Source organism: Eptesicus fuscus, chromosome 5, assembly GCF_027574615.1.
Source record: "Eptesicus fuscus isolate TK198812 chromosome 5, DD_ASM_mEF_20220401, whole genome shotgun sequence".
Taxonomy (NCBI): Eukaryota; Metazoa; Chordata; class Mammalia; order Chiroptera; family Vespertilionidae; genus Eptesicus; species Eptesicus fuscus.
In genome coordinates, this window is record NC_072477.1 from 56,076,420 (window position 1) to 56,098,808 (window position 22,389).

A 22,389-nucleotide genomic window follows, 5' to 3' on the forward strand; every position below is an offset into this window, starting at 1 on the left:
TCCTGTACATTGTCTGATGTTTGACCACCTGCAGTCTGCCATTGGTTATAGGGCTAATAACCTGAGTTTACTTGTCCTATACCATCTGCATTCTTCACAGTTGGTCATACTGACATATAGATCTCAAGTAGACATACAAGTGCTAAAGCCTTTTAATTAGCTGTATAACTACACGTAAGCATACATTCATTTTGTTTATGTATTCATTGGCTCTCCTATGTGCCAGGCACTGTCCTGGGCATTGGTAAATAGAACGATGAATAGGCCCCTGCACACCTAGAGTTTATACTCTAATTAGAGACAAACGGCCTAAATTACAGTTGTGTGATAATTGGAGTGGGAACACATGAAGCTTATGAGAGAATTTCTCTTTGCACCTGCTTCCCACTTGACTTGAAGTTTCACTGAAATCAGGGACTAAAAAGGAGTTGGAAGATTTTTCAACTTCTCCATTGGAAAATATGCAGTTTGTAGCAGTGTATTCTTTAACTCCTTTTAATGCCTTTAACTCCTTCTTCCCTCTTTGGTGTTTTCTAACTCATTCACAACTCTTCTTTTGCAACCTTCAACGTGTCAGGTTTAATTTGGGTGCCCATGGCATATCAGAATCCACACTACATATAATAGATATGAAGAAACATACCTGAGGTAGGTAAGCGCCTGTGTCTCAGTGGCAAAAAATAAGGTCCAGACTGGTTATATGAGCAGAGAGAGAAAGCATTCTGGCAAGAATACAGACTAGTAGCCATGTAGACTGGATGTCCAGTTAGGATCCACAAGGATTGGGAATTAGACACCAAGATGTTTTATACTAGAACCAGAATTGATGTTCAGAGGCTGGCTAACTGATACAGAGTGAGCAGCAAGAATGACCTGGATACTAAGTCAACAAATACCTAAGGCTGATTTTCCATCCATGATTCCTCCCTGAGTCAGAATTGGAATTGTACTAGTAGGGTGAAAGAATTTAGGTAGGCAGACTAGATGAGATTTGGAAATAAGTCCTCAAATTTCTAACATTTTACATACACAGGAGATCTGGTTTAAGGCCTCATGTTATTACTATTGCTGTGTGTGTCTGAACAATCTTTTTACCTTTCTGAAGTCCAATTTCCTCACTATAAGTTACTAAAAATGCATGCTCTTGCAGGTTCCTTTTAGTTCTGTAATTCCTGAATTCCTACAAAAACCAAGTCTCAGCCTTCTTTTTTTTTTTTAATCTTACTCCTGCCTTTTTGCTCACAAAAGCGGCTTAATTTTCTTTGATGATAAAGGGACCAAGCTTGGTTTTCATTAACTTTAAGTGCTTTTATGCACAAAACAGAACTTTGAAAATGCTTTATTTATAAGCATATGTAATTGTACAGTTTTTCCAGGCATTCTGAGGATAATGTTTCTAAGTGGGATCTCCTCTTGCTGTTTCTGGAACCATATGTGATCTAGGCCTTTTCCATAATATCTAAACTGAGAGAGCTTTAAGCCGGCAAGACAGACAGAAAGAAAAGAATAGCTATTTAAATTCTTTTACTACCAGGAATCCTTGAAAATATGTCTGTCTAAGTAGCTTTCTAGAATCTATGCCCTGAGTTGGTAGGGTAACTCTTGTGTGAAATGAAAAATATGAGCTTCTGTAATTGAGAATTAAGAACTTTTCCTTAGAGAAGGTTTTCCAATTACTTATAATGTATGTGGCAAATGATTTTACAAATTTTGTTTCCTCATCTGAAAGTAAGAGAAAGACACCACATCATTGCATTTATTCTTATTTTAAATTTAACAAACACTTATATGTTGCTCACTAGGTGCCAGGCAATATCCTAAAAATTTTATAAATAATAACTCAATCTTGTAACCACCCTCTGAAGGTTGATACCAGTATTATCCCCCATTTAATAGATTAAAAAACGGAGGCAAAGAGAGGTTTTGTAACTTGTACAAAGCTGAACAACTGGCAAGTAGCAGAACTGGTTGCATGAGCTCACAGTTCATGCTCTTAACTGTTACTCTGTGCTACGACATCATGAGAGTTAAACTGAAGAAGCACCTGATGAAACACTTCACAGCTCAAAATGATGGTCATTATCTTTGTTTAAATTGAATGTTTGGATCATGTGACAATTAAAATTTAGAGCCAGTTTTCAAAGAGCTAGATTATTATAAAAAAGTATGCCTATGACTTAGATTTTCAGATGGCACCTCAGAACATTGCAATGCTTTAATCATAATTTCCACTTCAGCAGTTATTGTATAATGTCAATGTACAGCAGAAATATTTGATTGAATTCAAACAAACCACATGCATGTCCAGAAAGTTGCTGTGTGCCAATCACTTTGCTTTTTTCATAATAGACTGCTAAGGATTTTTAAAAATTCAGTTTATTTTGTTGTTGCTCAACAAAAAAAATAAAGAATATTTTTGTATTGGAAGATACTATTCTGGTGTGAAAATAAATAATTAAGTGCAACAAATATTCATAAAATAATAGTGCACATTTAAAGTTGCTCTTTTGTTCACAGCTATAGCCACTATTTTTTGCACTCGTCACTAAAGTCAACATTGGATTTTACTCTCTGCTTAAGGACCTCTCATAGTATATAAGTCAAGAAGTGAAGAAACCGGGATTCTAGCTTGCAATATACAGCTTTGAACAAGAAAATCGATGTCTTTGTACCTTATTTTCTTCTTCTAGAATTAAGGTAGATTAGGCTACATGATTTCTAAGATCCTTTTCTCAGTCAAAACAGAAACACACAACACATAACTTTGAGATTGAAACATAAGATTAGAAGCCAAAAATATTTCAATGTATGTAGAATTTAACTCATATGCATCCATGAAATATTAAGAATATTATTATAAAGAAGTGGGTGGGAGCTTGTAAGCATGCTGAGTTTTTCCTGAAATGATGGTTGATTTGCACTGACCTGCCCTTTCCTTTTTCACGGTCATTTGTGATCAGTGCCCCAAGTTTGGGAGAAGGTTGGCTGAAGTTAGCAGTACAATCTGTCCATGGACAGAGTGAAACTTACCCACATGGTGGTGAAATTCATGACCTTAAGGTTGTGCGCCAGCACCATGAAGTAACCCTTGATAGCCTAGATTGCTTACGTGAGTTCCAGGGAGGAGTGCAAAGTAAGTGAAAGATCAGTGTGGAAATGGGTTTGGAAAGAAGTCTTTTGTGAAAAAAAAATAGGGAGTCAGGAAAGCTCTTCAGAAAGCTCATAATTGGTGGAAAGGAGAGGAGGAAGGCATGTTTAATAGCTAACAGAGAGTAAGCAATGGTACCAGGTGGGAAAAGAGTAGAGGGTCATGTAGGGAACAGTTGGACTGGAACAGAGGGAGCATGTAGGGAGCAGTAGAAGATGAGATGAGGAAGCAAAGGGGGAGACCACTGAGACTTCGAAGGTGGAGTCTTAAGCAGGGTCTCCTCTGTATCGTTCCAGCCCGCCATTCGCATCGAATCAGGCAGTGCTCTGTGTGGTGGCCCTGGCCCTCATGTCAGGCTTAAGTGTTTACATTGGATTCAGTAGCTAGGAGACTGTTGTAGTAATTCAGGTGTGAAGTAATAAGAGCCTAGCTGGGTAATTGTCTTGAGGTTGAAAAGGAAGTATTTAAGTCCGAGACATCTTTAAAATAACACATTAGTAAGATTTAGTGAATGGATTTCATGGCCATAGGGAGGGAGACTCTCCTGATCCTATTCCATAGACTTAGAAGGGAACTTCTTTTTTCTGTTTTAGGGTTTGGCAACAAATTTGTAAGAGTGGTGATATTGCATATTTAATACCTATTCTTGCTTTTATAGAAAGGGCTATTGTGATACATGAATGGCCATTGTGTTCAAAGAATACTAGGAAAAGTAGGCTTTTGTATTTATCATCTATACCCTTCAGAATAATTGACAATTCACAATAATTGACAATAATTGACATCTGTCCAAGCTTCCATCGTCACCATCTACTGAGATCACTGTTGTCAAGGTCACCAATGACTTTCTTGTTGTCAAATCCAGTGGCCTCTTCTTTGTTTATCTTTTATTAAACCTCACCAGTGTTTGATTCCATTAACCACACCCTCCTTGAAACTTTTTTTTTCTTGTGTCTTTCAAGATACCATATTTGACAGCTGCTTGTAGTGGTTCATCGTCTACCCGATGGGTTCTTGTTGGAGGGCCCCAGGGCTCTATTAGGAGTTTCCTACATAGTCCTCTGGGTAACTCTTGACTCTAAATACTTTCCAAATGCCAGTGGTTCCCCAAACTATACCCCAACCCTGCACAACTACAGTGACCTCCTATCTAGTAAACCTACCTACTTTGAATCTTTTTTCTGTTTTATTATCAACACTAGAGGCCCGATGCACGAAATGCATGCAAGGGGCTTGGCCCTTGCAGCCCCAGGTTCGCCCAGAAGGTCATTTGGCTGTCCGGTCTAATTAGCATATTACACTTGTATTATTATAGATAGCAACCAGGGTGATGCTTTTTAAATGTAAGCCAGATCATACCGTTTCTCTAGTTAAAACCCTTCAGTGGCTTCCCGTGGCATTTGGGATAAAATCTTGTAGCTTCAACACCCTATCTAATCTAGTTCCTGGCCACCATTCTAAACTTCACGTCCTATCACTTCCCCTCTCTCCCACTGCCATTTCAGCCTCACTCAACCTCCTTTGAGTTCCAGAGACACTACCCATTCATTCTCACCTTACACCCTCTGCTCCGAATATTCTCTCCCCTATTTTTCAAAGGCTAGCTTCTTGTTAAGATCTCAGCTTAAATATTATCTGCTCAGAAAAGCCTCCCTTGAATACTCAATATACAGCGTTCATACATCACTCTCACATCACCCTTTTGACAATGATGGCACAGCACTTAGCACCAACTGATGTTTTTCTTATTAATTTGTTTTTGTTTTTCTCTGCTCCCACTAGAATGTCAGCTCCAATTCTCAGTATCTAGGAAAGTGCCTGGCACACAGTAGGCGTATGATGAATATTTGTTGAATAAATGAAGTCTTAATACCTACTACATACTGGTTAAGTCAACTGAAAGTCCTATGCTTTGTGCATAACCTCTTCTGCTAATTCTTAACACCTATCCTCAGATCCATCCATACATGTTTCTCATCAATATGAGATTCTAGCTTTTACCTAAATTTTTTTGTTAAGTTATTCTTAAGCCTAGGCCAGTGTGACTAGGTTGGAGCGTCGTCCTGTATACCAGTGGTCGGCAAACCGCGGCTTGCGAGCCACATGCGGCTCTTTGGCCCCTTGAGTGTGGTTCTTCCACAAAATACCACGTGCGGGCGCACACGTACAGTGCAATTGAAACTTCATGGCCCATGCACAGAAGTCGGTTTTCGGCCTGGGCGAGTTTATTTTGAAGAAGTGGCGTTAGAACACTCAAGGGGCCAAAGAGCCGCAGTTTGCCGACCACTGCTGTATACCGAAAGGTCGTCATGGGTTCAGTTCCCTGACAGGGCACATACCTAGGTTGTGGTTTGGATCCCCAATTGGGGCACATATAAGAGGCAACCAATTGATGTTTCTCTCTCTCAAATCAATAAACATATCTTGTTGAGAACTTTTTTAAAGTTTATTTTTACAAAGAGAGTAAAAGAAGTGTTTCAAACTGCTAAGTTCCATTCTTTAGAACCTGTGTGCTTCACAAATTCCCCATGTATGTCTTCATAAATTCATATATATATATATATTAAAGTAGAACAAATCCACTTGTATTTATTTGCTTTTCAATAATTTTAAATCCTTGAAGGGTACAGCATTTGTTACGCGGATTCTGTGTCTGATGGCCTTAGCAAGAAGGTTGCTTTGGAATTTGACACAAACAATGCCACTGTTTCCATGAGCACGAGTTACCTTTCCCCAGGTTACTCTGGTTTTGTTTGGTTTGCCACCAGGAGTCACTGTGTTGTTCTTTGCCTTGTGCACATAAGCACATCTCTTGCCTAGATAGAATTCAGTTTCATCTCAAGCATAAACACCTTCAGTGGTTTTTATTTTATTTTATTTTATTCTTTACACTATTATAGATGTTCCCAACCCCCACCTCCCACTTTGCCCGCCTCCACCCATCCCTTGCCCCCTGCCCCTTCCCTCTGGCCAGCACCACACTTTTGTCTGTGTCTATGGGTCATGCATATATGTTCTTTGGTTAATCCCTTCATCTAGTGCCCCCTCACCTCTGACCGCTGTGGGTCTGTTCCATATATCCTATCCATGCTTCTGTTCCTGTTTTGTTCATCAGTTTATTTTGTTCATTAGTCTCCACAGATAAGTGAGATCATATGGTATTTGTCTTTTTCTGACTGGCTTATTTCTAAATGCCGTCAGTTTTAAGAAGAGCTGTGTGCTCCTCCTGGTTCCGGAGACCCCACTTACAGCCAGCAAAAATGGCCTTGGACCACAGCCTTCCACACACGTTGTTGTTGTACAAGCCCTGTTCCCAGCAGGCCTCCACACGCTCCAAGAGGAAAGAGGAAGGTCACAAATTCCTATGTTAGGTAACCAAACTATGACCTACATCGTAGGGGTTCTACAAAACAATAACTAATTAACTAAAGTGTATGACACTAGGTAATGCTTTTATTTATATGTTACTTTTCAATTAATAGGCCTTATCATTTATCTAATCCTAGTCAGAGAATAGTAATTTATTTCAAATTTAGTTTATGGCCCTTGAGGATGTGACTCAGTTGGTTGGAACATTGTCCCATACACCCAAAGGTTTCAGGTTCTGTTCCCCGTCAGGGCACATGTCAATGTTCCTCACATCAATGTTTCTCTCTCTCTGTCTCCCTTCCTCTCTCTAAAACCAATTAAAAAATAATAATAATAAAATGTAGTTTATGTTTGTGTGTTGGCTTTCTAGGACTGATAATAGTTTGTTAGTATGTATATCTTTCAATGCATGTATGCCTGTGTATCCCACAAACACATAATCATAACATTCTTATGAAACATTGTGTTTTCACTTACACTGTAAGTATCTTAACTTGTCAAAAGTAGATTTATTTTGGATATATACCACAGTATATTGAGCCAGTCTTATATTATTGGACATTTAAGTTTATTCCATTTTTTAAAACTGGTATAAACATTTTCAATCTCTTCAGTGACACCCCTGACAATTGTTTATCAGTCTGTCCTTAAACCCTGTGATAAAGAATTTACTTCCCAGGTTAGTGGATTCGTCTGTGGATCCGCTCTGATTGTTCAGAGTTTTTCCAGTGGCCAAATTGTTCACCTTTTTTTGTTAGACAGGAAATATGACAAACTTTAAGAATATGGGTAAACTCCAGAGCCAGGCGAGCATGTCACTAAAAAGCAGCAAGTCCAGTCACGTTTCTCAGCCAGACTGTGGTGTAAGCACAGTCCTCATGGAGGTCTTGGAGGAAGAGGGGCTCCGAACTAGGTTGTGATTGATTACTTTCCAATCTCCAATGATCTGTCTCTCATAGCCTGTGAAACATGATAAAATTCTTTCTGTTTTCTTCAATGTTATAGTTTGCAAATCATTTATCTCTCGTAAAATGTGTAACTAGTAGGTAAGCCTGGCCACATTTGTCTAGATTTGAAACACTTTTTGTTTTTGTAAAGGTAAATTGTTTTTAGAGGTCCTGAAATCATAACTTATTTCTGGAGTAAGTTATGTTATATTTGTCTTTAATATCAGCAAAATATCAAGTTATATCTATTGAGTTTTCTTTAGCATGACATGATATTTCCCAGTTGCTATTCATATTCTTTACTACAGTAAACTCTGCTCCCTGGTATTTTAGAGGTTGACATTATCAAATTTAAACTGTGCAACTTTTCTAATGACTAGTGATTAATATTCTCATTAATTAAAATTCAGACACCCATAAATTTTTCCTGACAAATTTCTAAAGCTTGTCATCACATAGTCACATGCACGTAGGTAGTACTTTATGTGTTTCATAATACCATTGTATAGTTCATACTGTTCCTTGCAATGCTTATGTAACAGTTACATAGCTAACTAATAGATAACTGCTGTCATCTCTAATTTTTGTTTCAAATATTTCATATAAATATCCACTACTCTGGCTAAGTTCAGTAAGTCATCCAAAGGATCTCAGATCATGGTTCTGGAGTTCACTGTCTGAGGAGATAATGACCAAAATAACCCAATTTTAGTCAAATGTTGTATTACTCAAAAGTGCTTTTATATAATAATTCAGTTTTTATTGCTTTAAATGTGATGATTCCTAGTGTATAAGTAAGCCGCTCCTGCTAGTGCTTTGGAGATGAATTATATGCTTCTTGCAGGCATAAGGATAATGAGTGAAAGGGTCCTGTTAGCCCAAAAGACAACAAAAACACTCTCTCATACTCCCCTTTCCACATGCCCTCCACTCCTCCCTAATCTGACCAGGAAGTTTTCTCTCAGCAGTAGAAATACCAGACATTTTTTTTTTTTTTAAGTAGCACATAAATATGAGACATTAGTTAGTTTGTGGGCACCCTTAGTAGCTGACAGCTGGGCACCACTCAGCATTCCATAGATCAGGAGCTATGTAAAATATAACACTCTGTCCCCCTGTGGCCTAACACAGTGTAGCAGGTACATACTTAAAATATATGTTGCTTAATTGGATTGCACAACAAACTGAATTTTGTGTGTGCACATGTGTGTACATGTGCATGCGTGTTCAACCTGTGTAGCAGGTTAGAAATTTTGAAAGTAATCTGTTTTTAAAAATTAGAGCACTTGTAGGAAATTGAAAAATTACTGAAAATAAGTGAAAATATCTGCAGGTTAGATTGTTTGAAACTGTGTAGTAACCAAAAAATGTCACAATTTATGTATAGCAATTCAGGCCTGCATCACCTGCTGGATAATTACAGCATTTCTCCCTCTGAAACTGCTACTACAGCCTAGGAAAGGCAGAGAAGGTCCCCATGACTAGTGTCCACATCACAGAATTAGGGCTACGAAAATAAGGCACTAGTTAAGGAAGGGAGAAGGGAGAAAAGGGGAAGAAACATGCATTGGATCTGCATATTTTTTTCTAATCTATAATAATAAAAGGGTAATATGCTAATTAGACTGGACATTCTTCCGGACATCCTTCCTTCTGAACAAAGCCGCAGCGGGTGGTGCCGAGGCAGAGACGGCAGAGGCCCCTGGCCACGGCAGCGGGGGGCAGAGGCCGGGGCCAAGGTCTTTGCACGAATTCGTGCATCAGGCCTCTAGTATTTAATAATAGTAATAAAACATCTTAACCTAAAAGGTGACATAATAAAACACTTTAACCTTTGGCTAGTGTTGAAGGGTTTTGTGTGAAAACTATTATACTTGACATCCAAAAACATAATTATCTATAGGATTAAAAATGATACACTTAAATCTTTGGTATTTTAACTGAAGTTTACATAAAACCAATTTTATGCCATAATTTTTACCAGCTTTGTCTTAACTGGAATTTTGAATTATGCATCATCTCCTGACTCTGTGTACCTTGTGAATCAAGAGTTTATTTTAATTGCCTCATTTTTATTCTCTTTTCAGTCCTTTGTTAGTGAATATACTTGAGTATGGAATGTAACAGTTATTTTAGACATAAAAGATGAGTTCTTATCAAGAGAGTTCATTAAAGCAAGGGCTCTTTTCTCTCTTTTTTTAAACACCAGATACTCTAGATGAATATTTTGAATACGATGCAGAGGAGTTCTTGGTCTCCTTGGCCTTGTTAATAACAGAAGGACGAACACCTGAATGTTCTGTAAAAGGTCGTTCAGAAAGTTTCCATTGCCCTCCAGCGCAGTCCTGTTACCCAGTAACCACCAAACATGAATGCAGTGACAAGCTGGCCCAGGTAAGAATTGTGTGTTGAGTGCTTTTTATTTATCTTTTATGTAAACTACACAGATTCTGTCATCACTTTTGTTACCCTGCAATTATAATGCCCACATTTAAATATAAAATCGGTCACAGCCGTAACGAAGAAATCCTAATCCTGGACCATAGCCAACAACCTTGGCTCTTAAACAAGCTCTGGAAGGCACTGGGTAGTTTTGCTGATCGGCAGGCAGGTGGGCGGCCGATTTCAGACCTGCCTTCTCACACGCCAGGTTTAACATTATATTTGCTTGCTGATTCAGCTTTCTTTATTTTAGAGTCTCAGCCCTGGCTCATCAACTTTATGTTCTTATTTATTTAGTGGACTGATGTTAATAATTATTTTCTCCACATTAACCAAATTTCTATATTTTTTTAATGGGTAGATGCATTTTGCTATCATATTAATGTTTTGGGATAAAATACTGTTAAAATATTTATTTTGGTAAGTACTGTCTAATTTGCCGTAAGGATTTTTTCCCCGGTTAGTTTCTTAACTGTAGTCCAAAATTTTTAACTGGTATATATTGTATATATTTAATCTTGTACATATCGAGCATTTAATGAAAATGAGATTTTAATATTTTGGTCTTCGCTTAGAATGAATCTTTTCCTCTGTAATAATAATGTAATTAGCAAACTAGGCAATGCTGGGCCACCTCAAGAAAGAGCAAAGATGTCCCCCGCGCCAGGAAATTTGCATCATAAATGTTGTTCAAAACTAATCCTTGAACTTTAGAGCTCACTAGTGTGAATTCATTATTTAGTGAGGAAACCTAAATAGGCAAATCTAAGCAAGTTCTACAATTGATGACTCATTTCACATACAGATATGTACTTTACAATTATAATTTTCAAAGTAAAATATAAACTTGTGGGTTTTACCGAGACCTTTTGCTTATATTCATTTTCTCTAAGTGTCGCCAAGCCAGACGAACCAGGTCTGAGGTCGCGCTGCTGTGGAAGAACAGCCTTCCGATCATGGTGGAGGTGATGCTGCTGCCAGACTGCTGCTACAGCGACGAGGGGCCCACCACGGACGGCGTGGACCTCAATGACCCTGCAATTAAGCAAGACGCATTATTATTAGAAAGATGGGTGTTGGAGCCAGTTCCTCGACAGTAAGTTGTACAACTGAGTTTCAAGTTGTTCTTGGTAAATCAGGTTTCCCACAACTTTCTGTACATTCTTTTAATAATATGTACTTTCTCAGAATCCCTCCATTTATGTAGTAAAATTTAGTACAGATATAACTGTAGATACTTAGTACAGATATAACTTTACGTGACAACTGGTAAGTCTACTTCTCTGCTCTTGAAAGCAGACGTCCTGAGGGATATGTTTATTTCAGCTTCTCTCTATCTGAAACTCAGTTATTTTGTACTTGCTGACATTTAGATGATGCTTTTTTTTTTTTTTTTTACTTCCCTTAGGAGTGGCGATCGATTTATTGAAGAGAAGACCCTTCTATTGGCTGTCCGCTCATTTGTGTTTTTTTCTCAATTAAGTGCTTGGCTGAGTGTTTCTCATGGTGCTATTCCACGAAATATTCTTTACAGGTAAGTGTAGGAACAAAAAGAGCTGTGTGTATTCAGCTGCATTGGTTAGCTACTGAATGATATTTTACCTTTTCAGTATTTTAGTCCCTTCATTTCTAATTTAAGTGGATAAAATTTACTGGCATTTTTCTCAACATATTACAGAAATGTTGATATGAATCAGTATGAGTTTTGTTTCTCGGGTTATATTTGATGTGGAATAGTTTGCAGAGAACTTTAATGCTTGGATTATAGAACCAACAGTGAACTTAGTGCTGCCATTATAAATAAAGCAGAAAAACGTTCAGGGCTGCTGAATTTCCATAATGGCAGGCTTTCTTAATTTGGGGCATCTTGATAACTATAAACATACAAACTGCTGAACAACTATCTAATTGTCTCTTAGGCAGGTGGCCATGAGATAGAGTATCTCTTAATCACCTTGCACAATAGAATTAGCTGAATCCAATTATTTAGTGGTAAATACAAAGCCCTTTTATTCTTTCTGCTCTGACAGGTAATTTTAAATTATAATATTCTTGAGCTTTAATGCTTGCGTGGTCAGTCTAGTGTTCTTAAAAGGAAGATCATCTCTATTTGAAGCATAATCTATACTTCTCATGTTGGTTTTATCAGAATGACATGCATGGCAAAGTAGCTAAAAGCAAAACCTCAATCGTAATTAATGCAAACAAAGATAAGTATATGACTTTTTAAATTTTTTAAAAATAATATACAGTAATGATTTTCATAACCTATCGATTCCATATTTTTCTGTGTGATTCTAGAATCAGTGCTGCTGATGTCGACCTGCAGTGGAATTTTTCACAGACTCCAATTGAACATGTGTTTCCTGTTCCCAATGTTTCTCACAATGTGGCCTTGAAAGTCAGTGTTCAGTCCTTGCCCAGACAATCTAATTACCCAATTTTGACGTGTAGTATTCATACTAATATTGGCCTTTATGAGAAAAGAATTCAAGAACATGAACTTAAAGCCCATCAGCACCACAATTCTAACGAAGCAGAACAGTGTAGTACAAACAGTTCACAGCGTGTGTGTAGCAAACAGACTTGGACCGTGGCACCTGAAAGCGTATTACATGCAAAAAATGGCACCCCTCCAGAATACACTGCAGCTATCAAAAATGGCAAACTGTATCCAGGCCCTGGCAGTAAATCTGACTGTGGAACTTGTCAGGCCAATATTGTGGGCTTCAGTGGTACAGGAGATAAAAAGTCACATGAAACATCAGTGAGGACTTTAAAATCATTTTCAATGATTGATTCCAGTGTCCCTAGCCGCCAGAGTTCCTGGCAGTCAGTTGGTGAGACTAATCCTCTAGTATGCTCTTTAATTCAGGATCGACAAGAAGTTATTGCAAGAATTGCTCAGCATTTGATCCATTGTGATCCAAGCAGTTCACATGTTTCTGGACATGTATTTAATACTCAAGAGTCTAGTTCACTTAATTCAAAACTTTTCCGGGTTTCACAAGAAAATGAAAACGTGAGGAAATGTAAAGAAACTTTCTCAATTTCTTTTGGTAGTCCAGAGCTTACCTCCTCAGAAGACACCAGTGAGGGGAAGATCCGAGTAAAACCAGAAATTCCTCGAAGTGAAACTTGTACTGCTAATGGTCTTTATTCTCATCGGTCAGTTGGAGAGACTAACCCTTTAATAGGCTCATTACTCCAGGAGCGGCAAGATGTGATTGCAAGGATTGCTCAGCACTTGGAGCACATTGATCCAGCAGCATCACGTTTACCCCGGCAATCCTTCAACGCACATGACTCTACTTTGGTTCCTTCTAAAGTGTTTAGGAGTTCATATGAAGACAAAAATTTGCTGAAGAAAAACAGGGATGATGCCTCTATTTCCATTTCTAGTACAAAATTTTCCTTATTAGAAGACGGCAATGAAGGGGAAAACTTAATACCTACTAAATTTTTTAGTTCTTTTAAATGCAATAGTAAAGTCAAGTCCTCTTCGAAACCTCAAATGAGAAGAAATCTGTATCAGGACAATCCTAGTGAAGACATCCAAAGTACATTTCAGGGGATACAGAGCAAAGCCACTAGTTTATTGGCTCCCTCAAATATGTCTCATTGCAAAGAAGATAAGTTAGTTTTGACAATCAGGTTGGAAAATACACTTTCTGAGTGTCAATTTAAGGAGCAAGAAATTAGCAATGGAATTGATAAACGGTACTCAAATGGCAACGGTGTTGACAAACAGATTTGCATAAATAAGAATAAGGAAAAAATAATTCAAAATGAAAATTGTAACCCAGAATCTTTTAACAATCACCAATTTGATAAGCCCAAAAATAATGACCCGAAAGTAAAAGTTACTACATTGGAAATGTCTGGATATTTGAACAAACATGAGAACAAGTGCTCAAATAAAGATTCAAAAAGGCCTACAACATATGAGCAAAATATGCAACTTAATAGCATTGAAAATTATCTCAATAAAGATAAGGAAGATTTCAAATGCAAAAGACAAGACCAATTAAAAAATGAACAGGATAAGAAAGAAGATCCAACTGATGAAAAATTTCAAAACTGTCCTCAGAGAAAGATTGTAAATGGCTGTTTGTCTACATGTGAACAAATGAAAAATACAGAGGTGTTGGTAAGTAATATCTAATATTTCAAATATAATTCTTAAACATCTGTTATGGTGTGTATTTTCTTTACAGGAGGTCTAGTTATAAGGTGTAAGGTGTCCATTATCTATAGAACACACAAGTTGATGTAATAAACCTGCTACAGAACTAGTATTAATATCCTTGCAAATAACCCACTCACTGAAGAGCAAATGCTAGGTACATTCTTCCTGTTGCCCCTTTTTTGTTTATTTCAATATTATGAACAATTGCTGGAGAGTAAATAGGAGTCATAAATAAAATTTATTTTAACTTAACTTATTGTTGATCAATTGTTCTGTCAGTGTACGGACCTGCAACCTTGGCATATCGGGATGATGCTCTAACCAGCTGAGCTACCCGGCCAAGGCTATCTATGTTCTATTAACTCCAGTTTACAATTGAGAACCCAAGGCCTGGAGAGGTTAAGTTAATTTGCCCAACATCACAAAGCTAGTAAATGGTAGAGCTAGAACCCAAATTAGTCTTTTCTGATGTTTATTCATGTGTTTTTATGAACTTTTGATCTTTGCATATAAACTTACCTAGATTCTTAAAAAGTAGCCTATTTCCTGTATCACTTCAAAAACATCGTACTATGACTGTATTAGATATATTTTAAAATTCATGTTTATTATATTGCTGTATCATGCCCACCAACTTATATCCTCTGAGAATGCCTTTTGATATATACATAAGTTTATATTTTAGAATAGTATGCTATTTTTCTACCTGTGAGTAGTTTTTTCACAAATAAACAGAATTAAATATTACCTTACTAGATGCTAGAATCTGAGTATTTATAAATATGACCATCTGTTGATAAGGCATTTGAACATACTTTCTTTAGAATATTTGAGTTTATTTAGCATCTTAGAAAAAGCTTAGACATTGTTTTCTGATTAAAGTGTGTGTGTTTGTGGGGGGGTGGTAATCACCATCGAAATTTAATTCTTTTCCTAGCAGAAAACTCTACCACTGAAACATTCAAGTGTCTGGCGGAAACATAATTTTCATTCCTTGGATGGAACCTTAACCAGAGCCTTTCATCCTCGGACTGGATTGCCTCTTCTTTCAAGTCCTGTAAGTATTTTCCTTTGATCTCATATTTAGAAATTGAAAATATCTAAAATGTTTGCAAATCATTTATCAGCATCACTCTGGTGTGAAAAGCACTACAGACTTCATTCAATATGGTGCACTGAGTTGACACAGCAAGACCTCCTCCTCCTTCCCAAACACAGAAATCCTGGATAAGACAACACAACTTGTAAATACATAATACAGTGTATCAGCAGGAAAAGTACACCTCTGAGTACTAACGTGGAAAGATCATGGCCCTCTCGGATATCTGAACTGAAGATAGTGCTAGGGTTTAATGGCCTTCCTGGGACAGGAGTCAAGGAGGCAAGTCTGTTCCAGTCATAGCTGCGTCCTAAAAACCAAACTCCTCATAAAACTAGAAGCAGGGGTGAACTACCCTTCTAGAACTGGGAGAGGTGGGGGGGAAATAACCTGTTTATTTAAGGGTGCAACAGGGAGGTATATAGCGGGTGGGAAAATAATCTCCCAAAAGAATTTTGACTTAAACCTAAGCCACTCATGGTAGTTCTGAATTTGTGCTGTCTATGAGGTTCAGAAACATCTAGCTAAGAAATAACCATAGACTAAATTGAAACCTGTAAAATCCATTGAGTCCTAGCAGAAGGAACATGAAACTATTCCACATCTGTACCCCATGGCACCAAGGATTTATTTTCCTGGAAAATAACTCTTGCTGAAGATTATCTCAGAGGAAAAACACTACAGATCACCTTAAAAGAATCAGAAGGTGCAAGAAATGGGAGAATTCACATTTAGGAATCCTGCTATCAGAGCAACCTGAAAAGAGAGATGGTAAAATATGAGAGCCATGGAGGATAAAATGAGATGCTCAATATAAGTCTAGTAGAAATTCTAAAAGGAGGGCTAGATAGAATAAGGAAAATGCAGTATTAGAAGAAATAAAGATAGAAACTTTTCCAGAATCGAAGCAATAGAGTTTAGATTGAAAATTGCACATTAAGTGCTGACTACAAAAAAATTGCCTGGTGTACTTGCACAACTCTCAAAAATATTGAGGTTGGCCCTGACGATTTGGCTCAGTGGATAGAGTGTCGGCCTGTGGACGGAAGGGTCCCTGGTTAATTCCAGTCAAGGGCATATGCCTGGGTTGGGGGTTCGATCCCCAGAAGGGGGCATGCAGGAGGCAGCCAATCAGTGATTCTCATCATTGATGTTTCTGTATCTCACTCCTTCTCCCTTCCTCTCTGAAATCAATAAAGTATATTTAAAAATAACGTTAGATAAGATTGTGCACATTTTTAAAAATATTGAAGTTGTTTAGATTTTCAGTGACATCTGTTTTTTCCTAGTCACCAATTAGACTGATCACTTGGATACTTGTATATACTTAATATTAATTCTAGAAATATCTGTCTAACTTGCATGTTGTACATAATTTTACTTTTAGTGTACACGTGGGTCTTTCATTTTTAGGATATTTTGATCTAGATGGTGGTTTGTGTTAAATGTAATCTGGTATACAATGACGCTTCAAACTGCAAAGTGTAGTATTTTTCAAATCTATTGGCTATGGAGCCCAGGGTTCTTGGAAATGTGCAGCATGGTGGGATGGGCAAAGGAGCCACACAGCTGGCCCCACCCCAGGCTCCCATCGCCATTTAATTCTTCTTTTCCTTTTTATTTTAAAGCTATAAATCTTTCATTTCTGCTCCCAGAATACGGAAGTATGTAAAATAAAAACATCTTACAATTATATTGGGATTCCATGTAGGATTTGGTTTTAGAAAAAACTGGTTCTGCTTCCAGTTTTATTTTTATTATTTAAGAAATAATAAAAACCTAGTAAAAGTGCTTTTATTAATCCCATTTTTCCCATATTAGTTAATAAAATAAGAACATAAAAACAATAAAGAACATGATTTTAAGTAAGCTGTTTGGGGAGAAAGTTTATTATTTTTAAGACACAGTTAGCTTTCATTTGTTAAGTATTGTCAATTAAAGAAAAAATTATAGTCTTTTTTTTTTAATTTCACAAATGATTACTTTGACCTTAGGTTCCTCAAAGAAAGACACAATCAGGTTGCTTTGATCTGGATTCCTCATTACCGCATCTGAAAAGCTTATCATCTAGAAGGTATTTACCTTAAAATTCATTTGTGTATATGAAATAGTATTACACAAAATTCTGACCTTTTACAATAAATAATGTTGGCTCTAAAAATCACAAATTTAACAGAAATCTTATTTTTCAATTGGTTATCATTTTCAATGTGATTTCACACATACAGTTATTAAGGATGAGTTAGGGAGAAATTAATACTACATAAACAAATTTTTAACATTGGTTTTAACATTTAAGTGGGTTTGTATATTTCCAATCATTCACCTCCTCTTTTGCCCTACACTCATTTGCAAAAAAGCCTCGGCATTTGTTCCAAGTTGACATATAATACTGTCATTCTTTAGTCACATAATTTTGCATTTGTATCCCCATTTTTCACTAAAAACAAATACTGATATAGGAGACTGCATTATTATGTATCTCCAGCAGATGCCACTACGTGATATGTTATAAATTCCACTATGAAAACTTCCAGGATGTTATATATATTCTTTATCAAATATCATAACAATGATTATAAAATCTAATCAAGAATGTTAAGCTAGATATTTAACATCTTAAAATTTGGTTAAATTAATTTTTTATTATGGTAGTTTAAGTAAAATTAATCATATTATCTTAATTTAATGCAAAAGTAAATTAGAAAATATTATGGTTAATATGTCCATTTGCTTTTTTTTTTCTTTTTATTAGTCCTCGGCCCTGTTTAAACATTGAAGGCGACCCAGAAATTCATGAAAAACCATTTCTGAGTTCTAGTGCTCCACCTATAACAAGTCTTAGTCTCCTAGGAAATTTTGAGGTAATGTGTTTTTTTTGTGTTTTGTTTTTTTTGAAACTATTTTAAGAATTGAAGTTTCTTAAGCTAGATCCAGGGTATAATTTATGTAATTTGTTTATGAAAGGGAAATAATAAATGGGTTGTATTTTTCCAAAGCTTGGAAATCACCTTTCTTTCCCCCCCTCCAGCCCCCCTTTTTTTTTCCCTTTCCCCTCTTCCCTTTCCTTTTCAGGAGAAGTGGATTTGAGAGAATTGTTAGCTGTGACATCTTAGAATTGGGTAGCTTGTAGAGGAGACAGAGGACTTAGATGCAATCAGGTTGGATCAAGGTATCTGTGACTCTAGCTGCAGGATAGACTTGACTCACCTTCTTACCCGGTGCACTTGGCTCTGGGACCCAGGAGGGATGATGGTGAACTGATAGCAACCCCTTCATGACCAATGAGGTTGGCTTTTAAAATCAGATGGTTCTTTGTACTATATTTGCAATTTCTCTGTAAACCTAAATCTGTTCTAAAATATGAAGTTTTTAAAAAAATCAAATGGTTAAAGGTCTCTGGTACATGTGCTGCTTTATTTAGTATGGATATTTCTACTTGGGACCAAGTGTATTATGGATTTAGTTGTCATTAATTAGAAAACCACCTTAAACATGAACCTGTTAATGACATTTTAAAAGTTACTTTAATTGATGAATTTTTATGGGAAAATAACTTAAGATTTGTATTTTTAATTTAAATAGCTTATCAGATCAGAGTTATGCTTTGATATATTGCTTTATTCAAGATAAGTTTTTAATATTGAGGCTATCTTTCAAAGTTTTAGTAGCAACAACAGAAAATATGTTTTATGGTAAGTTGATCGATCTCTTTTCCATGTCACTGACCAAAGCATCAGTTCAGAGATATTGATCTCACTATTTTTCTTTGTCATCATTTGAAAATTACATAAGGTCATTGTGAGGCTCAGTTCCTTTGCAATCTTTGTACAGTAATCCAAGAACATTTATGAGAGGGAAAAGAGAGTTTTGATATGTGAAAACCTTAAGAAGGAGAAGATGGTAAAAAGGTCAGTACTACACTGTTCTTTTCACACAATTCTATGCAGATAATGCATATATTTTCACGTGACTTAAGTAGAAAAACAGAGAAGTTCTGAAACTGTCCAACTCATAGGTCCTCTTTAATTTATAATGAATTAGGTGCTCTCTCCAATAAATCACTGGTGATATATTTTTTTTTTCTAGTGCATTTGACTCTCTATGGCAATTTTAAAAAGAGGGAGAGGATAGATGAATTACTGAACTGACACATTGGTCTTGTTTCATGAAACAGGGCAAAGCCCTACCCTGCAAAGTTGTTGAGGGGAATCTGGATGTTTTTATATTATTTGTCAGGCTTCAGGTGGAGTCTAGAAACACATTGACCCAGAATAATACCCAAGTAGAAGACTCTGTATTTATTTCTGAGGCTAGTTTTTTTTTCCTTGCTACCATTTAGAATGTTCTATCTGATAAGGGGTTGATATCCAAAATATATAAGAACACATACAACTTTATAGCAAAAAATTTTTTGATTAAAGTTTTTACTCCAAAATAAGTATAGCAATTAATAAAATAAAATAAAAAGTTTTTGAGTCCAAAAACCTTGTCTTATCCATTCCACTCATCTGTCCTGTGAATTTCTTCCATCAATTCAGTCCAGCACAATACTGACAACTGTTAGAAATGGGTGTGTTGTTTTTTTTCTACACGAAGGAATTCCAGGAATTTCTATCACTGTAAAAAAACTTGCGTTTTCTAAAATTTTATATAAATAGATTCATTCAGCATTTACTTTTGGGGATGGTGGCAGTCAGGGGTTTCTTGTACTGACCATTATTAGTTATCCATATTGTCCTGTGCATCAAGAGTTGATTCTGCCGAAACCGGTTTGGCTCAGTGGCTAGAGCGTCGGCCTGCGGACTGAAAGGGCCCAGGTTCGATTCCGGTCAAGGGCATGTACCTTGGTTGCGGGCACATCCCCGGTAGAGGGTGTGCAGGAGGCAGCTGGTCGATGTTTCTCTCTCATCGATGTTTCTGGTTTTCTATCCCCCTTCCCTTCCTCTCTGTAAAAAATCAATAAAATATATTTTTTAAAAAAAAAGAGTTGATTCCTTTTTATTGCTATTATATGAGTATAGCACAGTATGTTTATTGGTTCACCTAATTGTAGACATTTGGGCCATTTCCATTTTTCGGTTATTACAAATAAAGCTGCTGTGAATATTCATATTTTTGTGCTAACATAAATTTTCATTTTGCTTGGGTAACTACATAGGAATGGAATGTCTGGATAGTATGCTAGGTGTATGTTTAACTTTTAAAGAAACTGCCAAACTGTTTTCCAAAGTAGCTATACCATTTTTAATTCCCACCAGCAATGTATGACAATTCTAGTTCCTCCACATTCATGCCAATGTTTGCAATGATCAGGTATTTTTTGTTATTGTTGTTTTTTAAACATCCAAGGCTGTGTTTAAATGAGTTTCCTTAAGGCCAAACTGTATTTTCTACATTTGCGTTCCATGAAATTTTCTTATATCCTTTTACTTTATTTTTCAATTACAGTTCACATTCAATATTATTCTGTCTTAGTTGTAGGTGTATAGCATAGTCAAAGTGTTCCTCCCAATATTTCCAGTTCCCACCTGACACCATACATGGTTATTACAATACTAGAGGCCCGGTGCATGAAATTCGTGCACGGGGGGGGTGTGTCCCTCAGTCCAGCCTGCACCCTCTCCAATATGGGACCCCTTGAGGGATATCTGACTGCCCATTTAGGCCCGGTCGCCCCCAACTTCCCTCCTCTGCCGGCCTGGTCACCCCTAACTGCCCTCCCCTGCAGGCCTGGTCACCCCTAACTGCCCTCCCCTACAGACTTGATCGCCCCCAACTGCCTTCCCTTGCCGGCCTGGTCCCTCCCAACTGCCCTCCCTTGCTGGCCATCTTGTGGCGGCCATCTTGTGTCCACATGGGGGCAGGATCTTTGACCACATAGGGGCAGCCATCTTGTGTGTTGGAGTGATGGTCAATTTGCATATTACTCTTTTCTTAGATAGGATTATTGACTACATTTCCTATGCTGTATATTACCTGCCCATGACTCTTTTGTAACTACCCATTTGTACTTCTAATCCCTTCACCTTTTCCATCCATCCCCCAACTTCCCTCTCCTCTGGCAACTATCAGTCTGTTCTCTGTATCTATGAGTCTATTTATTTTGTTTGTTCATTAATTTTATTATTTAGATTCCACATGTAAGTGAAATCATATGGTATTTCAATGGTCAGTCTTTCTATTTTAGCCATTCTAGTGTGTGTGCAGTGCTTTTGTACTGTAGGTTTTGTTGTTTTTAGAGAGAGAGGAAAGGAGAGAGGGGTGCTCTGTGAGGATTAACAAAATTTCTGATATCATTCCTACTCTGGTAGAGTTTTTGTTTATTTGTTTATTTACAGAAATAAGAATAACATATTAAACTAATGGTGAAATTCAAGGATAGTTCAGCATGGGTTGAAATAGTGAGAGGAGGCAAACTTGACAGGATGGTAGAAGATCAATGAGAGGGGTTAATTTCAGGTCAGTTGAACATTAGAAATGAGGGCATGGCAACGGTAGCAACCACTTTTCCAGTGCCAGAAGGCATAGTAATGTATTTCTTTAAATAGAAGACAAAATGAATGTGTTGTGTTAACTTTTAAAATTTATATCTTAAGAATTATTTTGTCTTCTAGGAATCTGTCTTGAACTATCGCTTAGATCCTCTCGGCATTGTTGATGGTTTTACGGCCGAGGTAGGGGCCAGTGGTGTTTTCTGCCCCACACATTTGCTGCTTCCGGTAGAAGTGTCATTCTACAGTGTCTCCGATGACAATGCTCCCTCTCCTTACATGGCAAGTATTTTTTAAATTGCCTTTTTCTGCTAAAATTTACCAACTTAATGACAGATGTCTTTAAGTTTAAAGAGATTGAAGACTGCTTTGGTGCAATGGTTGAAAATATAGAGTATTTCCTAAGAGAAAATTGAAGGCTGAATAGAGACTAATTAATATACCAACCAACATGTTACCTCACAACTTCTTTCTGAGCTAGCTCCAGTAATAGATACCTTCTTTTGCATTTGACAGTGGTGCTGACATTTTACTTGTTTCTATGTGATTTGAAAAAAAAAAAGATAAAAATTTGATTAGTGACACTATCATTCCATTTCTTGCTGAGTTCACACAAACTTTCAAGTGCTTACTGTGCACACTGCTCCCACAAGGGTTGCCTTCACATGTGATCCTCATCTCAGTAGAGTTTAGGGAAAGGC

General features: G+C 37.0%; 1 protein-coding gene and 1 pseudogene across 1 annotated transcript in view; one reads left to right on the top strand and one right to left on the bottom strand.

Annotated features, from left to right (window-relative positions):
- Positions 1-22,389, top strand: part of ATOSA (atos homolog A) — a 78,103-nt gene that overhangs the window by 43,688 nt on the left and 12,026 nt on the right. The window contains exons 3-10 of the mRNA XM_028147769.2: positions 9,674-9,858; positions 10,800-11,002; positions 11,315-11,440; positions 12,208-14,056; positions 15,033-15,152; positions 17,189-17,268; positions 17,950-18,058; positions 21,812-21,970. Coding sequence (XP_028003570.2) covers positions 9,674-9,858; positions 10,800-11,002; positions 11,315-11,440; positions 12,208-14,056; positions 15,033-15,152; positions 17,189-17,268; positions 17,950-18,058; positions 21,812-21,970 — 2,831 coding nt within the window. The remainder of the gene's footprint in view (positions 1-9,673; positions 9,859-10,799; positions 11,003-11,314; positions 11,441-12,207; positions 14,057-15,032; positions 15,153-17,188; positions 17,269-17,949; positions 18,059-21,811; positions 21,971-22,389) is intronic.
- LOC114232020 (60S ribosomal protein L35a-like) lies at positions 5,758-7,978 on the bottom strand (annotated as a pseudogene).